This window comes from Arachis ipaensis, chromosome B3 (genome assembly GCF_059453495.1).
Source record: "Arachis ipaensis isolate K30076 ecotype BB chromosome B3, ASM5945349v1, whole genome shotgun sequence".
Lineage (NCBI taxonomy): Eukaryota > Viridiplantae > Streptophyta > Magnoliopsida > Fabales > Fabaceae > Arachis > Arachis ipaensis.
This window is the reverse complement of record NC_142438.1, coordinates 74,789,999-74,816,382: the sequence shown is the minus strand read 5'-3', so window position 1 is coordinate 74,816,382 and position 26,384 is coordinate 74,789,999. Positions and strand designations below refer to the sequence as shown.

The following is a 26,384-nucleotide window of genomic DNA, read 5'->3' as shown; positions in this document are numbered from 1 at the left end:
CCGGGATCACTGACCTTAGACTCATTATTTTGTAAAAATGGTCTGAATGTTCTTTGGTTATGAACTTCCCTTGATTCCAAAGTGGTTTTGGAATATTCTCTTTCTTGCCTCTGAGTCGGTTTGCTTTCCCTTAGGAGCCATGATCTCAGTGGTTATTGGTTTAGTGATCACGGATAAACACACCAAACTTAGAGGTTTGCTTGTCCTCAAGCAAAAGAAAGGAAAGGAAAGGGAAAGAGGGAGAGCCAGGCATAACTTGTGGAGGAGAGGGGGAGAGGCCGAACCAATATTTAAAGGGAAGGGGGTGGGTTTCGAAAATTATTTGAAAAGGGTATGATAGAAAAAGTGATTTGGAAAAGATAAGTATGATAGGAAAAGATGTGATTTAAAATTGAAAAGATATGAAAGATATTTGAAAAAGATAAATTTGGATTTTGAAAAAGATGATGTGAAGATTTGAAAAAGATATTGATGAGTTGAAAAGATTTTAGAAGGAAAAGAGATAGATTTATTTTAAAAAGGGTTTGAAAATAATTTGAAGAGGATTAAGAAAAAGGGTTTATGAATTAAGATACATTTGATATCTTTTGAAAAAGGATTTGAAAAATTAGGATTTGTAACATGTTTGTGCAAGAAATCATGAATTGAAACATAAAAAATGGAAAAAATTTGAATTGAAAACGAAATTGCCTACTCCCCACAATCCTGGCGTTAAACGCCCAACTGCTGCATGTTTTGGGCGTTTAACGCCCAGTTGGTACTTGTTTTGGGCGTTTAATGCCCAGCTGTTGCTTCTAGCTGCCGTTAAATGCCAGAAACCCCTTTGTCACTGGGCGTTTTTCTGAACGCCCAGGATGCTGTAAATCTGGCGTTAAACGCCCAGAAGCTGCTTCTTTCTGGCGTTTAACGCCTAGATAGCTATCTTTACTAGCATTAAATGCCCAGTAGATGCTCCTTTTGGGCGTTTAACGCCCAGTTGTGCCTCTTACTGGCGTTTTCTTGCCAGTGAGCTCCTTTTTCCTGTTTTGTGCTCTGAATTCTTCTGTAACGCTGTGGACTTATGCAATTGATTCTTTACCTTGTTAATATTAAGCTCATATATTTTAAAAATAAATAAAATGAAAAATAAGATAAAATAACAGAAAAAGTTTTGCTAATGGCTGGGTTGCCTCCCAGCAAGCGCTTCTTTATTGTCTTTAGTTGGACCTTGCTGAGCTTTTAATCTAGCCTCACCCTTGAGCACTCTTGCTCAACATTGCCTTCAAGATAGTGCTTGATTCTCTGTCCATTAACAATGAACTTCTTATCAGAATCAATGTCTTGAAGCTCCACATAACCATATGGTGATACACTTGTAATCACATATGGTCCCCTCCACCGGGATTTCAGTTTCCCTGGGAATAGCCTGAGCCTAGAGTTAAATAATAGAACCTTTTGTCCTGGTTCAAAGACTCTAGATGACAGCTTTCTGTCATGCCACCTTTTTGACTTCTCTTTATAAAGCTTGGCATTTTCGAAAGCAGTGAATCTAAATTCCTCTTGCTCATTCAGCTGGAGCAATCTTTTTTCTCCAGCTAATTTGGCATCAAAGTTTAGGAATCTGGTTGCCCAGTAGGCCTTCTGTTCCAGTTCCACGAGCAGATGACAGGCCTTACCATACACAAGCTGGTATGGAGAGGTCCCTATAGGAGTCTTGAATGCTGTTCTGTAAGCCCAAAGAGCATCATCCAAGCTTCTTGCCCAATCCTTTCTACGGGTACTTACAGTCTGTTCCAAGATTCTTTTTAGTTCTCTGTTAGAAACTTCAGCTTGCCCATTTGTCTGTGGGTGATATGGAGTCACCACCTTGTGGCGAATCCCATACCGTACCATGGCAGAGTAAAGTTGTTTGTTGCAGAAGTGAGTGCCCCTATCTCTGATTAGTACTCTAGGGACACCAAACCTGCTGAAGATATGTTTCTGGAGGAACTTCAGCACTGTTTTAGTATCATTGGTGGGTGTGGCAACGGCCTCTACCCATTTTGATACATAATCGACTGCCACTAGAATATAAGTGTTTGAGTATGATGGTGGGAAAGGTCCCATGAAGTCAATTCGCCATACATCAAACAAATCAATCTCCAAGATTCCCTGTTGAGGCATGGCGTAACCATGAGGCAAATTACCTGCTCTTTGGAAACTGTCACAGTTACGTACAAACTCTCGGGAATCCCTATAGAGTGTAGGCCAGTAGAAGCCACATTGGAGGACCTTGGTGGTTGTTCTCTCACCTCCGAAATGGCCTCCATATTGTGATCCATGGCAATGCCATAAGATCCTCTGTGCTTTTTCTCTAGGCACACACCTACGGATTATTCCGTCTACACATCTCTTAAAGAGATAGGGTTCATCCCACAAGTAGTACTTTGCATCAGTAATTAATTTTTTCTTTTGTTGCCTGCTGTACTCCTTGGGTATGAACCTTGCAGCTTTATAGTTTGCAATGTCTGCAAACCATGTTGTTTCCTGAATGGCAAACAAATGCTCATCCGGAAAGGTCTCAGAGATCTCAATAGAGGGGGGAAACTCCCCTTCTGCTGGTTCTATCCAGGACAGATGATCAGCCACTTGGTTCTCTGTCCCTTTTCTATCTCTTATTTCTATATCAAACTCTTGCAGAAGCAACACCCATCTTATGAGCCTGGGTTTTGAATCCTGCTTTGTGAGTAGATATTTAAGAGCAGCATGGTCAGTGTACACAATCACTTTTGATCCTACTAAGTATGATCTAAACTTGTCAATGGCATAAACCACTGCAAGCAATTCTTTTTCTGTGGTTGTGTAATTTTTCTGGGCATCATTTAAAACACGGCTAGCATAATAAATGACATGCAGAAGCTTGTCATGCCTCTGCCCCAGTACTGCACCAATGGCGTGGTCACTGGCATCACACATTAGCTCAAATGGTAAAGTCCAGTCTGGTGCAGAAATAACTGGTGCTGTGACCAGCTTAGCTTTCAGAGTCTCAAACGCCTACAGACACTCTGTGTCAAACATGAATGGCGTGTCAGCAGCTAGCAGATTGCTCAGGAGTTTTGCAATTTTTGAAAAATCCTTTATAAACTTCCTGTAGAATCCTGCATGCCCCAGAAAGCTTCTGATTGCCTTAACATTAGCAGGTGGTGGTAATTTTTCAATTACTTCCACTTTAGCTTGATCCACCTCTATTCCCTTGTTTGAAATTTTATGCCCAAGGACAATTCCTTCAGTCACCATAAAGTGACATTTTTCCCATTTTAAAACTAGGTTGGTCTCTTGGCATCTTTTCAGAACAAGTGCTAAATGGTCAAGGCAGGAGCTGAATGAGTTTCCAAATACTGAAAAGTCATCCATGAAGACTTCCAGAAACTTCTCTACCATATCAGAGAAGATAAAGAGAATGCACCTCTGAAAGGTTGCAAGTGCATTACACAGACCAAAAGGCATTCTTCTGTAAGCAAATACTCCAGAAGGACATGTGAATACTGTTTTCTCTTGGTCCTGAGGATCTACTGCAATTTGGTTGTAACCTGAATAGCCATCCAAAAAGCAGTCATATTCATGACCTGCTAGTCTCTCTAGCATCTGGTCTATGAATGGTAAAGGAAAATGATCCTTTCTGGTGGCTGTATTGAGCCTTTTGTAGTCAATACACATGCGCCACCCTGTAACTGTTCTTGTTGGAACCAGTTCATTTTTTTCATTATGAACCACTGTCATGCCTCCCTTCTTGGGAACAACTTGAACAGGGCTCACCCAGGGGCTATCAGAAATAGGATAAATAATCCCAGCCTCCAGTAATTTGGTGACCTCTTTCTGCACCACTTCCTTCATGGCTGGATTTAGCCACCTCTGTGGTTGAACCACTGGCTTAGCATCATCCTCTAATAGGATTTTGTGAATGCATCTAGCTGGGCTTATGCCCTTAAGGTCACTTATGGACCACCCAAGAGCTGTCTTGTGTATCCTTAGCACTTGAATTAGTGCTTCCTCTTCCAGTGGATTTAAAGCAGAGCTTATGATCACTAGAAAAGTGTCACCTTCTCCCAGAAATGCATATTTCAGAGATGGTGGTAATGGCTTGAGCTCGGGTTTAGGAGGTTTCTCCTCTTCCTGAGGAAGTCTCAGAGGCTCTTTCAACTCCTCTCAACCCTCCAGATCAGGCTGAACATCTTTAAAGATGTCTTCCAGCTCTGATTCGAGACTCTCAGCCATGTTGACCTCCTCTACCAAAGAGTCAATGAGATCAACTTTCATGCAGTCTTTTGGTGTGTCTGGATGCTGCATGGCTTTGACGGCATTCAACTTAAACTCATCCTCATTGACTCTCAGGGTTACTTCCCCCTTTTGGACATCAATGAGAGTTCGTCCAGTTGCTAGGAAAGGTCTTCCTAGAATGAGAGTAGCACTCTTGTGCTCCTCCATTTCCAGCACTATAAAGTCAGTGGGAAAGGTGAATGGCCCAACCCTAACAATCATGTCCTCAATCACACCTGATGGGTATTTAATGGAGCCATAAGTAAGTTGGAGACATATCCGGGTTGGTTTAACTTCTTCAGTTAAACCAAGCTTTCTGATAGTGGATGCAAGTATTAGGTTGATGCTTGCCCCAAGATCACATAAAGTTGTCTTGGTGCAGTTACCCTCTAATATGCATGGTATCAGAAAGCTCCTAGGATCTTTAAGCTTTTCTTGAAAGCTTTTTAAAATGACTGCACTGCATTCTTCAGTGAGGAGAACTCTTTCAGTTTCTCTCCAATCCTTTTTATAACTCAAGATCTTTTTCATGAACTTGGCATAAGAAGGTATTTGCTCAAGTGCCTCTGCAAACGGAATCTTTATTTCAAGGGTCCTGAGATAATCTGCAAAGCGAGTAAATTGCTTATCCTGCTCCTCTTGGCGGAGCTTTTGAGGATAAGGTATCTTGGCTTTATATTCCTCAACCTTAGTTGCTGCAGGTTTATTTCCTACAGAGGTGGTTGGAGAAGCCTTTTTAGAGGGGTTGTTATCAGCACTTGTGTATGTCTGATCCCTCACTGGCATTTGAATACCAGGGTTAGAAGCTGGATTGGCGTTGGACGCCAGCTCCTTACTTGTTCCTAGCGTTTGAATGCCAGAACTGAGCTTCCATTGGGCGTTTGACGCCAACTCCTTGCTTGTTTCTGGCGTTTGAATGCCAGAGTTATTCCTCTCTGGGCTCTTACTGTCCTCAGAGGGATTTTGAATAGCAGTTTGTTCATTTCTTGGCTTCCTGCTACCTTGAAGTGAGGTATTTAATGTTTTTCCACTTCTTAATTGAACTGCTTGGCACTCTTCTGTTATTTATTTTGATAAATGTTGTTCTGTTTGCTTCAACTGTACCTCCATATTTATATTATCCATTCTTGTGTCTTGTAGTATCTCCTTGAATTCGGCTAGCTGTTTTGTTAGAAAGTCTAATTGCTTATTGAATTCAGTAATTTGTTCTGCAGGACTAAGTTTAACAGTTACTGTTTTAGCCTTTTCTTTCATAGAAGATTCACTATTTAGGTACAGATGCTGATTTCTGGCAACTGTATTAATAAGCTTTTGAGCCTCTTCAATTGTCTTTCTCATGTGTATAGATCCACCAGCTGAGTGATCTAGAGAAATTTGAGCTTTCTCTGTAAGCCCATAATAGAAGATGTCTAACTGCACCCATTCTGAAAACATTTCAGAGGGGCATTTTCTTAACATCTCTCTGTATCTCTCCCAGGCATCATAAAGAGATTCATTATCTCCTTGTTTAAAGCCTTGGATGTCCAGCCTTAGCTGTGTCATCTGTTTTGGAGGGAAGTATTGATTCAGGAATTTTTCTGACAGCTGTTTCCATGTCCTTATGCTAGCCTTAGGTTGGTTATTTAACCACCTCTTAGCTTGGTCTTTTATAGCAAATGGAAATAGTAACAATCTGTAGACATCCTGATCTACTTCTTTATCATGTACTGTGTCATTAATTTGTAAAAACTGTGCCAGAAACTCTGTAGGTTCTTCCTGTGGAAGACCGGAATACTGGCAACTTTGCTGCACCATGATAATGAGCTGAGGATTCAACTCAAAGCTACTGACTTCAATGGAGGGTATACAAATACTGCTCCCATATGAAGCAGTAGTGGGGTTAGCATATGACCCCAGAGTCCTTCTGGACTGCTCATTTCCACTAAGGTCCATGATGGAGAAAAGGGAATTGATGTGAATTGCAATTAAAAGATATTTTTATTTTTATTATATAAAAAAAGAACGAATAAAAAAATGAAATAAAATAACTAGAAATTAAATATAGATTTCGAAAATTAAGAATAAAAAAATTAAAACTAAAATAATTACTTAATTAAGAAGATTTGAAAAACTTTGGATATGATTTTTGAAAAATATTTTAAATTTTGAAATAGAAATCTGAATTTTAAAAGCAATTTTCGAAAATTCACTTTAAAATAGAGAGAAAAGATATTTTTTTTATTTTTGAATTTTATGATGAAAGAGAAAAACACACAAAAGACATACAACTTAAAATTTTGGATCTAATGTTCCTTATTTTTGAAAATTTTGGAGGGAAACACCAAGGAACACCAAACTTAAAAATTTTAAGATCAAAAGACAAGGAAGACTCATGAACACTTTGAAGACTCACAAGAACAACAAGAATATGAAGATAGAACACCAAACTTAAAATTTTTAGAAAACCAAAATAAAATTTTCAAAAACTAAAAAAAAATCAACAAGAAAACACCAAACTTAAAGTTTGGCACAAGATTTATTCAAAGAAAAATTATTTTTGAAAAAGTTTTTAGAAAGAAAATTCCCAATTACCAAGAACATAAGCACACTGCTCTAGCCAATTGAGCTATAAATTTAAAGTGTTTTAATAAAAGTATTTAATGTATAAATTTTTATTTTTTGGATACTAATAATTCGAAAATGCACAAGAAAAACAAGAAAAATCACAAGACAAGAAAAACTAAAGATCAAACAAGAAAAATAAACAAGAACAATTTGAAGATTAAGAAAGAACAATGAACACAAATTCGAAAATTTAAAAGAAAATAAAAATATGTAATTGACACCAAACTTAAAATATGAAACTAAACTAAAACAGAAAAACTCAATTATCAGTTTATAAAATTTTCAAAAAATTTAAAAAGAGAAAATAAGGATTTAAAAAAAAAATTTCAACCAAGAACAATAATAGAAGACTCTAAACCAAAAAGAAAAAAAAATTTTCCTAATCTAAGCAACAAAATAAACCATCAGTTGTCCAAACTCGAACAATCCCCGGCAACGGCGCCAAAAACTTGGTGCACGAAATTGTGATTCACACTTTTCACAACTCCGCACAACTAACCAGCAAGTGCACTGGGTTGTCCAAGTAATACCTTACGTGAGTAAGGGTCGATCCCACGAAGATTGTTGGCTTGAAGCAATCTATGGTTATCTTGTAAATCTTAGTCAGGAAATCAATTATGATTATCAGTTTGAATTGCGAAAAATAAAAGAGCATGAAATAAATACTTGTTATGCAGTAATGGAGAATATGTTGGAGTTTTGGAGATGCTTTGTCTTCTGAATCTCTGCTTTCCCCCTGTCTTCTTCTTCACGCACGCAAGGTTCCTCCTATGGCAAGCTGTGTGTTGGTGGATCACCGTTGTCAATGGCTACCATTCGTCCTCTCAGTGAAAATGGTCCAGGTGCGCTGTCACCACACGGCTAATCATCTGTTGGTTCTCACTCCTGCTGGAATAGGATCCATTTATCCTTTTGCGTCTGTCACTACGCCTAACCCTTGTGAGTTTGAAGCTCGTCACAGTCATTCAATCCCTGAATCCTACTCGGAATACCACAGACAAGGTTTAGACTTTCCAGATTCTCAAGAATGCTGCCAATGGATTCTAGCTTATACCACGAAGATTCTGATTAAGGAATCCAAGAGATATTCATTCAATCGAAGGTAAAATGGGAGTGGTTGTCAGGCACACATTCATAGATTGAGAATGGTGTTGAGTGTCACGGATCATCACATTCATCATATTGAAGTGCGAATGAACATCTTAGATAGAAACAAGCGTGTTTGAATAGAAAACAGAAATAATTGCATTAATTCATCGAGACACAGCAGAGCTCCTCACCCCCAACAATGGAGTTTAGAGACTCATACCGTCAAAGAGTACAAAGTTCAGATCTAAAAATGTCATGATGTACAAAATAATCCTCTAAAAGTTGTTTAAATAGTAAGCTAGTAATCTAGGTTTGCAGAGAATGAGTAAACTATGATAGATTGTGCAGAAATCCACTTCTGGGGCCCACTTGGTGTGTGTTGGGGCTGAGACTTGAGCTTTACACGTGCCTAGGCTGTTTCCAGAGTTAAACGCTAGGTTGTAACCTGTTTCTGGCGTTTAACTCCAACTTGTAACCTGTTTCTGGCGTTTAACGCCAGAATGCAACATGGAACTGGCATTAAACACCAGTTTACGTCGTCTATCCTTGAGCAAAGTATGGACTATTATATATTTCTAGAAAGCTCTGGATGTCTACTTTCCAACGTAATTAGAAGCGCGCCAATTGGACTTCTGTAGATCCAGAAAATCCATTCCGAGTGCAGAGAGGTTAGAATCCAACAGCACCAGCAGTCCTTTTTCAGCCTGAATCAGATTTTTGCTCAGCTCCCTCAATTTCAGTCAGAAAATACCTGAAATTACAGAAAAACACACAAACTCATAGTAAAGTCCAGAAATATGAATTTTGCCTAGAAACTAATGAAAATATACTAAAAACTAACTAAAACATACTAAAAACTACATGAAATTAACCCCAAAAAGCGTATAAAATATCCGCTCATCATGGATCTATTGAATTAACCCACAATAAATACCCAACCCCAAAAGACACAATATACTCTGAAATTAAGATATTCAAAGTAATAACCCTATTAGAATGGGAAAGACTTCCCTTTTACTGTAAAAGTTTTACTAGAAAATTCGAGTCTCAAAATTACTACTATTATGATTATATAGAAGTTTGGTGGTTCACCCTGTATCTTTCTCCAAATCCATACTTAGTTCATATGGATCCGCATGGAAATTTTTTACAATTTTCTAAGCAGTTTCAGGTATGGTTTCAAGAGTTGAGACCAATAGAAGCTATTTTTTCAAAAGAGGCTAGCATGACTTATAAATATTTTAAAAACAAAACCTCATTTTTAGATGGATATAAATTGATTTCCTTCATTCCCACTATGGGAATATGTTGGATTATGACTTGAGAATATGACTCCGCGGGATATGAAGACACTGCAAGTGTATAATATTTAATCAGAAACATAAAAATAAAATGGTGGAACAAATTCGACCTTAACCTAATTGGTAAAAGGGTCATTGATAACTGGATGACTATATCTCAAAAAAGATCAGAACCCCCAAGCCATAGTTCAGAGTTTGAGAAAATATCATACAAAAAAGAGACTCGTTTCTTAGCCCATAAAAAATAAATGATGGTTGCTCTTGCTGTGACCACCTCAGAAGAAGAAATTCATAATTCTCTAAAAGCAATAAAAGCAGCCGCAGCAGATGAAGACAAAGAAGTTCAGTCCAGCCCAGGACTATACATACTAGACACCCAAGATTCATTTAGAGATTAAAAAAAAAGAGTCCCAGAATCAGAAAATCAGACATCAGTCCAACAACAGAAAAAAAGGGGTCAAAACAACTTAGAAATCAATAAAAACATCACATGTAGAAAACAACAAAAAACTCATAGCGGAATACCAATAGAATACCAGCAGAGTTATAAACTAGCTACCAGATTTGCAAAAACTATGACAGAGCACATCAAATTCAGGACAGAGTCCTTGACTCACCCACAGAAAGAGCAAGCAGATTTGCAAAACCAAGGATAAAATTGTAAAAGAATAAGGAGAATAACCCATTATAAAAAGGGGAGGGGGAGGGGGAGGAAGTTGTAAGGCATCTGCGTTTATACACACAATCGTTCATACTCTGAAACATATTTAAGCTTTCGTTGCAATTTTTGTATCTTGAATAAGCATCCTTATATTTTATTCAAGATTCTGAATTACAATACAAGTTCAAATTCTTTGATTATATTGCGAGTATTAATATTCATTATTAGTTTATTAGACGTTATTTTGTTATTGATATTACTCTTGTTTTATTTATATCTAATAGAATTACATATTTATATTATTAATAAGATCCTAATAGCAATTATATATATATATATATATATATATATATATATATATAGCAATTAGCTTTCAATCGTATATTAACATTATCATCTTTTTTTTTTCAGTCCAACTACACATCTAAGTCTTTTTGGCAACCAAGTCCAACCAAGTTGGCCCAAACTCAACAAAAAACACTTTTATTACACCAGCGTGTACACATGCGCGCTTCACTAAGACAAACATATCCTTCTTCGTCTTTGCGTTCCTTCTTCTTCTCGCATTCCTCCTTCTTCATCTTTTCATTTCTTCTTCTTCTTTGTCGTGTTCCTTCTTCTTCTTCTTCCCATATTTTCTCTCAATCATCGTGCTTTTTTTGCAACTGTTGTTGCTGCATTTTTTACTTTTCTCCTTTTAATTGAGGTTCGTTCGGATTGAGAAATTAATTTGATGTGTTTTATTGATGATTGAGTCTTTTTGACTGCTTGTTCAAAACTGAACTAATTTCAGTTCATTTGTGTGTTAATTGAGGTTCACTTGATATTGCTGATAAGTATTGACCAAATTTTTTATTTTTTAAGTAATTTCGGTTCATTTCTTAGTTTAATTGAGGTTCATTTGGATCCATAAATGAATTGGATATATTTTTGTTGATGATTGAGTCTTTTTAACTACTTGTTCAGAACAAAACTAATTTTGGTCTATTTGTGTGTTAATTGAGGTTCACTTGATGTTGCTTTAAGCTTTGACCAAGTTCTTTATTTCTTAAGTAATTTTTGTTAATTTGTTAGTTTATATGAGGTTCATTTGGATCTAGAAATGAATTTGATGTGTTTTTGTTGATAATTGAGTTTTTTTGACTGCGTGTTCAAAACTAAACTAATTGAATGGAATGTAGTGGAATCTAATGCAATTGAATATAGTGATAATGAATAATTTCATTCTTCTTTGCTAAAAAATTTGGTCAATACTTTTCAGCAGCATCAAGTGGACCTCAATTAACACACAAATGAATTGAAATTAGTTCAGTTTTAAACAAGTAGTAAAAAGGACTCAATCATCAACAAAAACACATCCAACTTATTTCTGGATCCAAATGAACCTTAATTAAACTAAGAAATGAAATAAAATTACTTAAGGAATAAAAAGTTTGGTCAATATATATCTATCAGCAACATCAAGTGAACCTCAATTAATACACAAATGAACCGAAATAAACTAAGAAATGAACTAAAATTATTTAATGATGGTACCAGAATAAATCAGAACCAATAAAGATGTTAGCAAAATGTTGGTGTTGTTGGTGACGATGATAACGAAAGAGAAAGATAACGAAAAAGGAAAAGAAGAAGAAAACAACGCAGCGTTAGGGAAGAAGAAGAACCTACGTGCGCAAATTTGAAGGAAACGGAGAGAAGGAGAAGGAGAAGGAAACGGAGAAGAAGAAAGCACGTGATTTAAAAAGCGGTTAACAACTTGGTTAAACTTGGTTAAGTATTTTACTTAGATGTAGAGAGTTATTTTTCTTTTTTTACATTTTGTGATATATTCTTAGTTAATTAATTCTTGCTATAATTTATTGTATCTAATAAGAAGATGATATACAACATAATATTCCAATTAATAATAATTCCATTTAAATTATAAAAACAAAAAAATACATGTGCGATATGTGCGATATACGTGTAAGATGTGCTTTTTAGTTAATTGATTAGAAAAATACTAGAAAAATCATTAATTATTCTTTGCGATTCAAAAATTTGTCTTTCAATAAATTATATATATTTGAGAGTCCATAAATTATTACATATTATTATTAGGTGATCTGTTATTCAATATGAATTATAATTCGGTCTTAATTATTAATGAATTATAATTCAGTCTTAATTATTATTCATTCTTTAATTACTTGTAATCAATATTTATATTACTGATTTAATGACCATTATTTCTATCTTTTTTAATGACCAAACGGTCATAATATGAATATCATCAATCAATTCTATGTTTATAAAAAAAACTTTCTATATCTAAAGTCAGAAGGTACACACATGATAAGTTTTAAGATCTAAATTACGTTACTATTTTATAATATACTGACTTAAGCGTCGGAATACCTTTTGTATGTATCCATTTTCGTATTCTTCTTCTTGCTGAAGTATATATCTTCTGTAGTTGAAGAGACAAGCTCGATTCCATCTAAGACAAGATATACCTCGGAATTGTTACTACACAAGAACATTTGGCGCCTACCGTGGAGTCGAGTAAAATAATTCATGCTCGACCGACATCCATAAAATTTGAATTACATTCAAATTTTTTAATCAAATTTAACAATCTTTTACAATATTTTATTTGGTATTTTTGAACAAATTTTCGGTGATATATAAATTATATTTGTAACATATAACAATATTTGCTATTCAATCTTATTTTGTTCATGCTTTACCTAGTATAACATCACAATATTTATTTTTTTTTATCCTCAATAAATTGAAACTTATTGCGATGTCTTTACAAATAACTTGACATGATACAAAAATATCAACCTTAGCTATTATGTATTCTTTGCTTTTATGTTTTTGCATTCTATATCTTCTATGATTGATCGACCTTTACATTTGTTATTATCAATTATTGAAAGTTAATAATTTTAGTCAAACTCTTGTTTTGAAAGAATAGAGGTAAGAAATGCATTAGACTCTGTTAAAATCTTGACAAAGCTTTAAATCAAGAGCATGCACATTACTCATTGATTATCTCTTAGCAAATTTTCAATTTCGACTTATATACCTGGTTTATTCATCACGCATGAAACAATTCTAAACTTATGATTTTAAGGTAAATGTCAGTAGTCTTATTATCAATTATTAATTATAGACACGTTGCTTTCTTTGCTTCTTTGGCATTACTTTGTCTCTCTTGATTTTTTTTATCACTTTATTAATTTAAATAATACTAATATATCTATATTATATTATTAACTAATTCATGAAAATTGTGAAAACAAACAATGAAGGCATAGACGAGGATTCAAACTTGAATTTTTCCATAACTAAGTTCGGCACGATGAGCAAGAGCTCGTAACTCACTATGAATCCTTCCAAATTTTCTGGTAATATCATCTAGTGGAACACAATTTTAGTTGCATATAGCACATGCTCGGCTTTCATATTTTCATTAGGAATTTTGGCTTTGTACAATTATACAAGTATTTGATCAAATAATAAAATTAATTATTATCTTTGATACATGATCCAGAATAAAATTACATAGGATCCAAACAATTTAAGCATGAGTATTCTTATATTTTTAATATGTTAGTTCAAAAATTTATCATCTATTCTATCTTTTTAGTAATAGTAAATCTTTCCATGCTCATTTGGCATTCATATATTATTACTCGTAAATATGAGTATTTTCTTTTTTCCTTATTTTACGTTGCATTGCTTTATTCACAACACTCAATCATTTATGAAATTTATTATACACATTACTTTTTTTCATAAGTTAATCATTTTCATTTCGCATCATAATAATTCACTCACATTTTATATCTTTTGTGACTAATATTTATTATTTCAATTATATTCAAATCTTAATATATATTTTGTGCTTTGAATTATTCTTACAAATAGCATACAATTTTTCCCCTCTATATCTCGATAATTCTCTAGGTTATTGCAGGACAATATCCGTCTTTTCTATTTCTATTATTAGAAATCATTCATCTTCGATTTATTATTGTTTTAAAAGAAAATAAAGAAAAAGTATCCTATAATGGGATAAATAAATCAAAACTGATGACCTAATAATAAAAAAGAACATATATAACTACTATTCCAATTAAAGTTTATTTACTATTTTGTGTCATATTAATTATTTGCTGAGAAATTATAAATTAATAGTAGAACTAAAAGCTTGGTCCAGTAGTGAAAATTTATAGAATTTTAATAATTTTTCAGAATCAAATGAATATATACACTACATATGCATAGTCTTACATCTCTATCTTTCTCTATATGGTTGTCACATAAACTTATTATCCAAACTCTCTTAAAGCTAAAGTGAACAATGCTCTTTCTAAAAAATTTAACAAAATGACATGCTCAAACTATGATCAACAAGATCTCATCTATTTATTAGGTGATATCAAATTAAAATGACAATTTATTATGTATTCTAAAATTTATAGTTTTCATGCTCTATTTTACAAGATTTTTGCAATTATGAAATTACCACTCATTCTCTTTTGACTTTAACTTTATGCAAAACTATAAAGTCCTTCCATTTGATTTATAATATGTCACCAAACAATTGCACACAATAGAACATTATGATGATTTCAAATTTTTTGTTCATTTGTTTGCTTTATTTTTGTTCTTTGTGCAGAAGAACGACACTACCATTACTGTCATATTACTTTATCATTATCCAACTGAGTTTTTCATAGATCAAATCGGCATCGTCGTTCTTAACCCCCTCAATTGAGTCTTATTTGACCTAAATCTGCAAAATAAAGAGCCAACTGTTGTTAATTTATCTTTAATATTTTGCATTACTATTTAATTTTATATTTATGAAAATAATTTCAAACAATACTGAGATCAAGATTTGAGATCATCCTCTACTAACATCATAATGGCTCAAAGCCAAAATTACTATTTGTTATTATGAGTTCAAGCGGGTACCAAATATGAGAAAGGGGTGAACTCTAAGAAAACCACCATTCATAAATAAGGAGATCAACTTTGACATTTTTAACTAATATAGAATATCTATTTCTTTGCTTTTTTATTTGTAGTATTTAGTTTGCTCTTTACGTCGAGAGTGATGATAAGATGACTAACATTTTTTTTGAATTTGAAAAGACAGACAACTACAGATTCATTCAAACAATAACTCAAAGCAATTATACTAATTCCATGATTATTATTTATTCTGATTTTTTTGTTTAACCATTATAGGTAATGAACGACAAATGACCTCAATAGAAAAAATTACCAAGTTATTTATACTTTGGTATAACCATATCTAAACTAGTTTGCTTATATAAATCATCAAATTCTAATATATAGTAACTTTTTATAAAGTATGTACCATTTAAATTGCTTCACTTTTACGTATCACACTAAAAGAAAACAAGCTTTTTGCTACGCTTTTAAAGCGTGGCAAAAAGTCAAAAAAAGCGTAGCGATAGCTTTTCGCCACGGTTTTGAGCTACCGGTACGCTTTTAAAAGGGTCACAACTGCAAGAGTGCCGGTTGCTCTATCGCCACGCTTTATTTTTTGCCACGTTTTTAAGGATCGCCACACTTTAAAAGCATGGCCATATGTGCCAAATATGGCTACGCTTTTAAAGTCGCTACAAAAAAACTGGTATAAAATGGCATCAATAAAATGGCATTTTTAAAATACTGACGTTATATTTATAAATTGAGGCGGTTTGTGTGGCTGCCATAATTTACTGGTGGAAAGCGGCGGTTTTTTAGTGAATTTGGCGGTTTTAAACGCCAGTATCTCAGGTTTTTATATTAGGGCCTAACTCTTATTTTAGTAATAAACGCTGTGCTACTCAATCTATCGAAACTGGCAATGTGAGAACCAGGAAGAAACTCCATCGAAGCGTGAGATCTGCGATCTCATCCACGACGCTCTCCTCTGGTGGCAAGCTCCTCCATCAACGCCTTTCTTCCAGCTGTGATCTCCTCCATCAAAGTTTCCTGCTCCATCGTGTTGTGCTCTGTGAAGCTTCTCCTTCTCCATCTTCGTTGAACTAGGTTTATATACAAATCTACATTCTCTTCTTTTAATTACTCATATTTTGTATTTGCTAATTGTTACTACTTCTATATCTTTAATGCTAGGTTTTGATTTTCTCTTTGTTAGCAGAAATTGGGGTTAAGGTCTTCATGAAATTCCTTCGATTTTTTTCTTACATGCATGTATACAAATTTGCATTCGTTTCGCAGTTTTGATTTGTAAATATGCTTTTGGTTGGTGATTTACTGATTCGCATAGCACGTGTTTGATGAATTGCTTAAATGCTTATCCTTTTTTGTTCCAAGGCAATCGAGGATTCTAGAATTTCGATCGTGGTTTTCTCCAAAAGCTATGGGAATTCGACGTGGTGGTTGAAGGAATTGGAGAAGATAATGGAGTGTCAGAGCAGCAAGGGTCAGAAGGTTGTGCGGGTGTTCTACGGTGTTGATCCATCGGAAGCTGGGGCGGCATTTGCATACCGGGAACCACTCAAGGAAGCTGCTTGCCTTCCAGGTTTTGTTACATATATCAGTAGGTACTTTTAAGTTTTAAAGCTGTTTGATTTGAAGAGAAAATAATGCTGAACTGAAAATCTTTTATTTTTTTGTCTATGCATTTATTTAATCATTGTTGTATGCGATATATCTCTTTTTCAGACATATCAACAAATTCTTTTATTAGCTTGAATGATAGCTACATGTATTCAGCAGTCGTCGAATGTTATGAAACTCTCAAGGATATCATTTATAACCTCCTGCAAGATGAGGAAGATAAGATGTAAGGAAAAAAAAGATATCACTATCTCACATGCTTACATATTTAGTTTCTATTTTTATTTCCTGATTTCATTTTTAGTATTCTTTGTTAGGATTTTGCAAAATCAGAAAACATGATTTTATTGTTTGCAACTTTTTTCTTCTCAAAATGTGAAAACATAAACCAAACAGTAACTTTCTTTCTGCTTTTACCGGAATCCTCTTGATTATTCAAGGTCTTCCATGTATTGTGATAGGATTGTAAGCCATATTTGTGATAAAGTTGAATGGAGCATACAAGAACACACATTTGTCAAGGAATTCAAGATGAGTGGTTTGCCTTCACTTAGTGAGAAATTGGAGAAATTCCTAACTCTATTGGTAACTCTTTCCTCTCAGAATATCTCAGTTTCCTATATAGACCCTTTGAAGTCTTTATAACACTGGATTTTCATTCTCATTAGCAGCGAGCTGAAGACGACAAACTCGAGACACTGAAGCCCCAAATAGTCAATGTTTTGCATGATATTGTAGAAATTATCTTACAAGATTTTATGCTTGATGGCCATTTCTATGTTCAAAACTTTATATATATTAAACATCACAATAAGTGCTGCATTATGATGTTGATCTGGTTTTTCTTTCTCTAGAGTCATGGAAAATCTTCGTCTCAACACCAAAGAAAGAGGACAGAGATTTGTCAACATAGACACCAATTTTACTGTCAACAAATCAGTGAAGGAGAAGGTAGTCTTCACAAATAAACTCCGGTTGATTCGCTGCATTATTCTTTGTGATTTTGTTTACTAAGTCTTTGTTTCTTCTATGTAGGTTATTAGGCTTCATTTGCTTTTAACAGTAAAGGAATCAGCCATAAATGTGCCTCAAAATTTGGATGCTCGCTGCCGTATCACATTCTTTGCAAATTCCTTATTCATGAATATGCCGAAGGCTCCCAAAGTTCGAAACATGTTGTCCTTCAGGTTAGTCATTATGATTAACTAATTTAATGACATGAAAGTGGAAAAAATAGAATGAATATTGAAAAATGGCAAGTGCCAACTCTCTTAAGTTCTTAAATATTAAAGGCACATAAAAAGGAGGTGAAAAGTATGATGAGGTATGGACAAATGTTCAAGTTTGAAGTCTCATTTTCCAATTATGATTCACCTAAATTTTCTAAGAAAAGGATAAACTAAGTTAGATAAAAGGATCTAGTTGAAAAATGTTTGCACAAGCTTCCTAATTAAGAAATGGTTTTATGTTGAATTAACAGGAAGTATATCGCATCAAGCTTTCAGGTTTTCCAGTTGTGATTGGTGAAGGGAAACCTGAAAATCAAAACCATGCCATTATATTCACTCGTGGTGAAGCCTTGCAGACCATAGACATGAATCAAGTAAGTTTTCTTTGGAGTTAAATTGAATGTGTTAAGTGGTATTTATTTTCTATGTAATTCAGCACTCTTACTTTCTCCTTTGTATTTTAAAGGATAATTACTATGAAAAAGCATTCAAAAATGAGAAATGTGTTGGAAGAATTCCGAAAAGATGGTTTTGATTAATTCAACACTCTTACTTTCTCCTTTGATTAATTTATTTCTAATGAACAATTAGTCTCTTTTTTTTGGCACAATCTTATAATGTTAATGTTTCTCTTTTCTTTCATTATGGCTCTGTTTCTTTTATTTATGTTTATGTTCACAATTTATTAATTGATCGTTCCTTAATGAAAAATGATGGTTCTATTTTTTAGCTCATGTTTCTTGTACCATCTCTTTATACAAATCCATCTCTTTTAAAACAGAATTCAATTCAAGAATGGCAGTTACACATGCTGATCTCGAACCAAACACAGGGAAGACATGTTTGATGATCAGCAAAACTGGTGTGTTCCTCGTACTTGTCACAATCCTATTGGGACTCTCCTCCTTCACTCTCTGCCTCATAGCAGAAGCCACACGTTCTCAGGTACATAATAATCATATATATTAATTACTTAAATCTCTTAATTAATATATAATTAATGATATGGCAGGTGACATGGATGAACACAAGAAAAACAGAATGTGTATACAGAAGTAGTGGAAAAACGCCATTGGTATGTGCTGCTTGTGCTTTTGTTGTGCTAGCAATGGCCATGGTTATGGAGCATACTTATCTCTTAATCGCAGTTAGTAAATCATCGCCAACCTTACTTCAGTTGGATCCTGAATCCCCTTCTGCCAACTCTTAGCCTCCCATGCTGGATTTTTCTTCATCACTACCTGGTAACAACAATATCTATGTAATATTAATAACCTTCTTCATTTCATGCTTTAATGTTCATTTCTAATAAACTTTAGAAATTTAGAAAATCATATTCAAATTAAACCAGACTTCAATTAAATAACTGAACCTTAAATTTATGATTGAGAGTAATAATGGAGCTAGAATAGTAAAAGCAAAAAGAAGGAAGTAGGTGGGATTATATTATTGGAGGAAAGCACATTTACTAAAAAGATAAGAATAAGATATGAACTCATGTTCTTTCATTTAGTGCCTCTAATTTCAAATTCTTGTAATTGATGTATAATATTTGGTGAGAACTGATTCTCAAGCTTTTTATTTTTTATTTTCAATTTTAAATTATTACATCACATGCTTCACTTTTAATGATACATATGATTATGACCTTTTCTAGCTTTAAATCAGGGATAAACATGAACTGAAATTGGACTTCAAGAGATTTTGGGAAGAGTTTCGATCATCTAGCTCTGAGAAGGTTCTTTCTCTTTATTGCTTAGGTTTCTGGTGGTCTCATTCATATTTGACCTTGAATTGTTCATTATGGTAAATTATCAGGTGCTTATGCTTTGTCATTTGCTTGCAGGAAAAGGAAGCGTCCTTGATTTTTGAGTATAGATGTCTTTTGTAAATTAGTAAAGCAGCATGCTAATGTAGCTTAGTTAGTTACCATGTAAAGACACTATTTCTCCTTATCTTCATTCCATACTTATTCATGGATGCCTTAACTTATATATATATATATATATATATATATATATATATATATATATATATATATATAATGAATAAATTTTTTAATATCTAGTCCCTCTTGTGAGACTGTTGGTTTAGTTTTTAATTCTTCAAAATGCTAGTAGTTTGCTATTTATTTGAGCAACTATTTATTTCTAACGTTCAATTTTCTTTTGCAGGTAATATTTATTTATATGGATATGAACAATGAAAATGTTGGAATGATCTGTAGCAAATTTGTTGAGCATCTCTAGGAAAACTCCCAATGTAATAGAACTAACAATATTTCTTAGTTTGATACTTTATATAGGAGTTATTATTTTTTATTTGTAATACTAAAAAATCATATATTATGTTTAATACTTTGAGTTATATAATATTTTGTCTATGGATTATGATTTTGTTATTGTGGAATTTTAATAAAAAAAATTATTTATTTAGTAAGATAAAAATAATAGTAAAAATTGCATTTTTAAAAGATAAAAAAATATCATTTTTATCCGGTAAAAATGACAGTTAAAAAATGCCATTTTAAACGAAAAGGATGCCATTAAACCCTGGTAAAAACGGCGGTTATAAATGCCATTTTAAATGAGGAGGATGCCATTAAACCCAGGTAAAAACGGCAGTTACAAACCGCCATTTTAAACGAGGAGGATGCCATTAAATCCAGGTAAAAACGGCGGTTACAAACCGCCATTTTAAACAACAACAAAACCGCCATTTTATTTGGTTAAAATGGCAGTTAAAAACCGCCATTTTAACCGCAAAAAAACCGCTGTATTATCTACTGGTTATTACGGCGATTTTCAAAAAACCGCCGTAATAACCAGAATGGCGCCCAGAATTCCGGCGTTTCTTGGAGGCGCCATTTTCGGCAATAATGGCGGTTGTAACCGCCGTAATTACCTTAAAAAACCGCCATTTTAACCTTTTTTTTTTGTAGTGAGTGTGCCAGCAGCAAGATATGGCTACGCTTTAAAAATATGCCAATAGTGACATACGGCTACACTTCAAAAGCGTGCCAATAACGAGATATAGCCACGTTTTTTAAGTTGTGTGCCTCGATACAAACCTATTGCCACGCTTTTAAAGCCTGGCTATAGCTAAATCAAATTTAAAAAAAAAATCTGGTAAAAGCCTACATGGGAGCACTCAAATTTATGTTCTTTCATTCAATACTTGGTAAAAGCCTACAACAATGTCATCTGTATACATGTAACAGCCGCGTACATAAAATTTACAAGCATTAACAAAAATGAATTTCTAAGAGAATTAAGAATTATACAAGACAGATTTTACAAACTCTGACTTTAATGACTTTACTTTCTTTACATATTTCCTTCACTCCTCGGTTCTATCACCTAGTTGACCAAAGTCATTAGCCCCTGGAAAATATCATAAGAGTGTTAGACTCTTATCACTTCTATATTTTTTGAACATTTAAAGTAGTGACCATACATTGCAAATAGCAAACCAACATTGTGATAGTGGGAACCAAACAATGTAGTGACCAGAATTTGTTCTCCAAAATAATGCCCTGACACTTCTATATGAGTTCTTTTGGCAAAGTTCGTGTAAACTCTACTTCCAAAGAAGTCCCACTTTCTTTGTATGCATGAGCACATACATAGCAACATTATACCTGCCACAAGTATCTCATCAAAATCCAGAGGAAAGAAAAACAACTATTTCATAATCATGATCCATATTTTTAATTTCACAAAGTTAACAAGAGACACAGGTAATGCACTAGATCAGAGACATAGGTAATGCACTAGATTTGCATGAAATGATGAAAATATACTAAGACATCCTATAAAGATGGATATCTCAAATAAGTAATCAACAGAACTGAAGTAGTTTAATAGCAATCATTATTCAACTATTCATAAGTATTTGTGCTGTTTGTATATACAAGAGCTTATCAGAAATGGCAGATCGAGTCACATTTGAAGTTAGAGTTATCTCTAAATGAATAATGAAAATCCTCATACAGAGTAGGCTGATCTCAACAATAAAAGGAAAGGAAATGTGGTTAGCTATGTCCATATAATCCATCTATTGTTGTTTTCAATTTTCGAATAAAATATGTTGGTAGATCTAAATGCATAAAGATGTTTAAGAAATTGCAAACCTCTCTTAGCTTGAAGAAGATGGCGAGCTGTATGTGCCTGAGAATCAAAAATTGTGTCTGTAATTAGAAAATCCAAACGTTAGAAGAAGAAAAAAAAGGGAGTTAGCAGGAGCTTGAAAAAGAGAAGAGAAATGCAGGATCTAATAAAATGCAGCTAAAGAACATCATCCCCAAACCAGCAAATGCAGGATCATAAAATTTGAGTTAAAGAATAACAACAAGACAAAGTTGACATGAATTACCTGTACATTTGCAGCCAGTGGCTAGCAATATCTAATGCTAGCAAGGGACAAGAAGATTAAGCCAGGCCTTTACACAAATTCAGCACAAAAATCAGGTTTACATGCCCATACTTAAATGACAGCAAATTATGAACAATTAAAAAGGAAAAAATGTTACTTGTAAACTTGGGAAACAGAAAGAGATAGAGATAACCTATCAAACAATGTAAAGAACTTTAAGTTTAACAACGCATTCTTTGGCTTGCAGAAACAGAAAGAGATAGAGATAACCTATCTGTAACCATGTCCAGAACAGAACAGCTCCGAAGGTCGACACTGAATCAAGAAAATCAGGTTAATATTTATTTATCAAATAGACTAGTTATCTTTTTAAACTAAACAAGTTAGTATAGAGGAAATTCTATCCCATTCTGTGGTCAAGACATGCCACAAAGCCCCTAAGTCTGAATCCAATATATTTTTAAAACAACATCTAATCATACCAGTTCAGCAAAACTTTACTAGAAAGAGATAATGTGTACATAACACTCATCAAAGAATTATATAAACAGATAGAATAAAATTGGTATGACCTCTACAAGAAAGCTTATAACTTGATTGAATTTGCGAGTGGCCCAACCATCCACAGCATCACATACGAAGCTAGTAACAGAAAATAGCTATATTATGCTCCAGATACCATATCATTAAAGAAGAGTGATGTGTGGAAAACGATCCAACACAAAACTCACCGGCAAGTGGACCGGGTCGCATCAAGTAATAATAACTCACATGAGTGAGGTCGATCCCACAGGGATTGAAGGATTGAGCAATTTTAGTTTAGTGGTTGATTTAGTCAAGCGAATCAAGTATTGGTTGAGTTGTTTGTAATTGACAGAAACTAAATTGCTTGGAATGTAAAGGGAGAAGGGAAAATTGCAGTAAATGAAAGAGCAAAGAAAGTAAATAAGCTGAATCTTAAAGAACAAGTAAATTAAATTGCAGAAACTTAGATTGCAAGAAATGTAAATTGCTTGAATTATAAAAGGAGTTGGGAATTAGGATTGCAGAATTTAAACGAGAACAAGTGAATTGCAATTAAACAGAAGAGTAGAAGGTGAATTGAAGTAAAGTAGATCTAAACAGAAAAGTAAAAATGCTTGAGAAATTAAAACAGAAAATGACTTGTGCTTAAGTTATAGCAAATTAAAAGAAGTTGAAGATCTCAGGAGTGGAAGAGACTAGAAAATAAGTCTAGATCTCAAATCCTTCCTTGATCCAACAAGAACAATTGCAAAAGGAAATAAAGAAAAGTAAATTACAGAATTTGTAGAAGAAGAATAAGAGAAGATGCAGTAAACAGAAATGGAAATTCAATTATGCAGAGAAAGTAAACAAGAGATCTCAAGGTGATATTGAAACAGAAGTTCTTCAATTCTTCACCTAAGATCAAAAACAAGAAAATAAAAGAGTGCTCAAGCAAGAACAAGGAAGAAGAGAGATCAATTCTCCTTCCCAATTCTCTAAGATCTAACTTCAAAATGAAAATGAAAGTTCAAAAGAAAAATTCAAAGTAAATTCTAAAGGTGTCAAAAAGGTTCTAATTACATCAAACTAGCTCCTATTTATACACTTTCTATTCTTGGATTTTAGAATTTGGATGGGCTTTTGATTTGGTGAAGAAATGAATTAATTTGGATTTTTAGTTCAATTTTCAGCCCATGGTGCACCTCCCAGGGAAGAGTTCGGCTCTTGGCAAGAGCTTTGGCCAAGAGCTTTGGTTCCCTTTTCTTCCAATGTGTTGTGCACGGTCTAAGAGAACAAAGCTCTTTGCAAGAGCTTGAAAGCTCTTGGCAAGAGCTTTACTTGTCCTTGAGGTCCTTGGTTCAAATCTTGGGTGGAGCACTTGTGGAGCTAATTTCCTTGGCACTAGAGAAGCCCCCAAAGTCTTGCTTCCTTGAGGTGCCCGGTTCAATCCTTGGTGAAGGAAGACAAGCCAATTTTTTCTTGGCACATGAGTGGCGCACAAGGCCTTGCTTCCTTGAGGTGCCTAGTTCGAACCTTGGTGAGTGAAAACAAGCTAATTTTGGCTTGTTTTTCCTTATGAAGTAGCGCTGGCCCCTCTCCTCTTGGTCATGGGTTCAAGTCTTGGTGAGTGCATTAGTGAGCTTTTCCTTCTTGATTTTCTCCAAGGCATGCACGAAAAAGCTCTTTGGCAAGAGCTTCAAAGCTCTTTGCCAAGAGCTTGGTTCTTGGTTCCTTCTTCATGTGTTCTTGATAAAGCTCTTTGGCAAGAGCTTCAAAGCTCTTCGCCAAGAGCTTGGCTCTTGATTTTTTGAAGGAAAGCTCTCCACAAGAGCTTTAAATCTCTTGGCAAGAGCTTTGTGCCCTTGTTTCTTGAATGCACTTATGCTTCTCCTTCTTTGAGCCACACTTCCTTTTCTTGTGCCACGCTTTCTTTCTTTGCTTAGATCATGCTCCTTAGGCTACGCTTTTCTTATTTTTTTCTTTTCTTCACCTACAAGTAATCAAAACAACCAATCAAAGTATCACCAAATTCACAAGGTTTATAAATCATTAAAAATCAATTAAATTTATCTCAAACCTCATGATTTAGCATCAATTAATTGGTGGCTGTTTGATTCAAAGAAACCATGCATTTCCATTCCAAATTACTTACTTAGAATGCAAGAAAGTGCATAAAACCAAATAAAAACAAAGAAAAAGGCTAGTAAAACTAGGCTAAGATGACTTGTCATCACAACACCAAACTTAAAACTTGCTTGTCCCCAAGCAAGCACTTAAACATAAGATAAGATAGAATGAAATAGATATGCATGTCCTTATTAGGCAAAGAGTTGAATTTGGTTTATGGGGTTTTATGTAGATCAAGAATAGCTCATTTATTACTTGCTGTCAAAACAAACAATGCTCCCTCAAGGGTTCACCAAGGTTGCTGCTACAATGCCTTACTTTTTAATCATTTCCCTTGTTAGCTTTTCTTTTTTCTTTTGCATAAAGAGCTTATTACTTATTAAAGGCTTGGTGGCAAATGTTGCAGTGGCCTTTGGCTTATTTTCACTCAATATTTTTTTCACCACAGACACATGGCTCATTTTTTTTTCTTCCTAGGATCATTGATGCCCAGCATCTCTTTGGATCACTAAATGTTTTGTAGCTAGGTTGCTCTTTATTGTGGACTTTCAGTTGGCAATCCCAAATCAGTTGATCTAAGTTGCCAAGTTTTAAAATACTCCTTAGAACCTACTTGTCCAAGCATATCCTAGTACACAAACACCACAGGCATATGTCCTAGGGTCCAAGCTATTGGTGTCTATCCTTATTATTTGTTTCTTTGCCACTTTCTTGGGCTTTTTCTATTTCTTTTTCTTTCTGTTTTGGTTTGTTTGCAAGGGACTTTCATTATTTGAAGGATCATAGCAGCAGATTAGCTTAGGCTCAAAGGAACATGTCATTATGTAGCATTATTTCTATGAGCTATCAATTAAATCAAACACACACCACCACTAACTTTCGTTCTAACTTTTGCAACATTGAACAATTACTTTTCTAGATCAAGCATCTCTCTTTTATTCAGACAGCATGGGGAACAAAACAAAATATTCAGGCTGATGAATGATGACAATTATTATGCAGATAAGCAAAAATTATGCAAATAGCTTTCTTCAGCATGTACTTCCACTTGCAACTAAATGATTATTCCAGCCAGATATAAATGAGTCTCTAAATTAAATCATTACATATCAACAAGAATCAAGTATAGATACAACTTGTGGGTTGCAGCTTCTCAGTCTTCCTTCTGTTTGCTCCTTTTGAATCATGATGCAAGTGTTCTTTGAATTTGTTGGCTATTTTCCTACATAATCCTTAAAAGTGGCTTGCTTCTCAAGCCCTTAAGGTATCTGGTTAATTTGCAAGGCTCATTTGTGTGCTTTTGAACTTACTTTGGTGTGTGAACACCAAACTTAGTACCCTGCCAATGTTCCTTATGCAACAAATTATATGTGAAATCTTTTTTTTTCTTTCGAAAGCAATAAAACTGAAAACTAGGAAAAAGCAGAATAGTTAACTAGTTTATTCGAATGCATGAAGCTAGCTTTGTGCAGAGGGGTGAGAATGTGTTTTATAATGGGATTTTGGCGGAACACCAAACTTAGAATTCTTCATTCTCCCTTATATTGTTTTAGTGTGCTACACCAAACTTAGCTTCTTGCAGTATAAATAAAGCTAATTAACCTTTTTATTAAATAGCTA

General features: G+C 34.2%; 1 protein-coding gene across 1 annotated transcript; it reads left to right on the top strand.

The window, feature by feature from the left end:
• Positions 1–16,673: 16,673 nt before the first annotated feature.
• LOC107630557 (callose synthase 7) lies at positions 16,674–25,749 on the top strand. Its single transcript, XM_088507224.1, has 7 exons — positions 16,674–16,753; positions 16,968–17,112; positions 17,199–17,302; positions 17,382–17,478; positions 17,563–17,714; positions 23,792–23,864; positions 25,684–25,749. Exons 1-7 carry the CDS (start codon positions 16,674–16,676, stop codon positions 25,747–25,749), a joined length of 717 nt encoding a protein of 238 aa, XP_088363350.1.
• The last annotated feature ends 635 nt before the right edge of the window (positions 25,750–26,384 follow it).

Excerpts from the sequence above, each read along its gene's own strand:
- LOC107630557 (XM_088507224.1), top strand. The coding sequence starts at position 16,674 with ATGTATTCAGCAGTCGTCGAATGTTATGAAACTCTCAAGGATATCATT. Across the intron at positions 17,113-17,198 it reads AGAAATTCCTAACTCTATTG|CGAGCTGAAGACGACAAACT; the intron begins GTAACTCTTTCC and ends TCTCATTAGCAG. Across the intron at positions 23,865-25,683 it reads AGGGAAGAGTTCGGCTCTTG|ATCAAGCATCTCTCTTTTAT; the intron begins GCAAGAGCTTTG and ends TTACTTTTCTAG.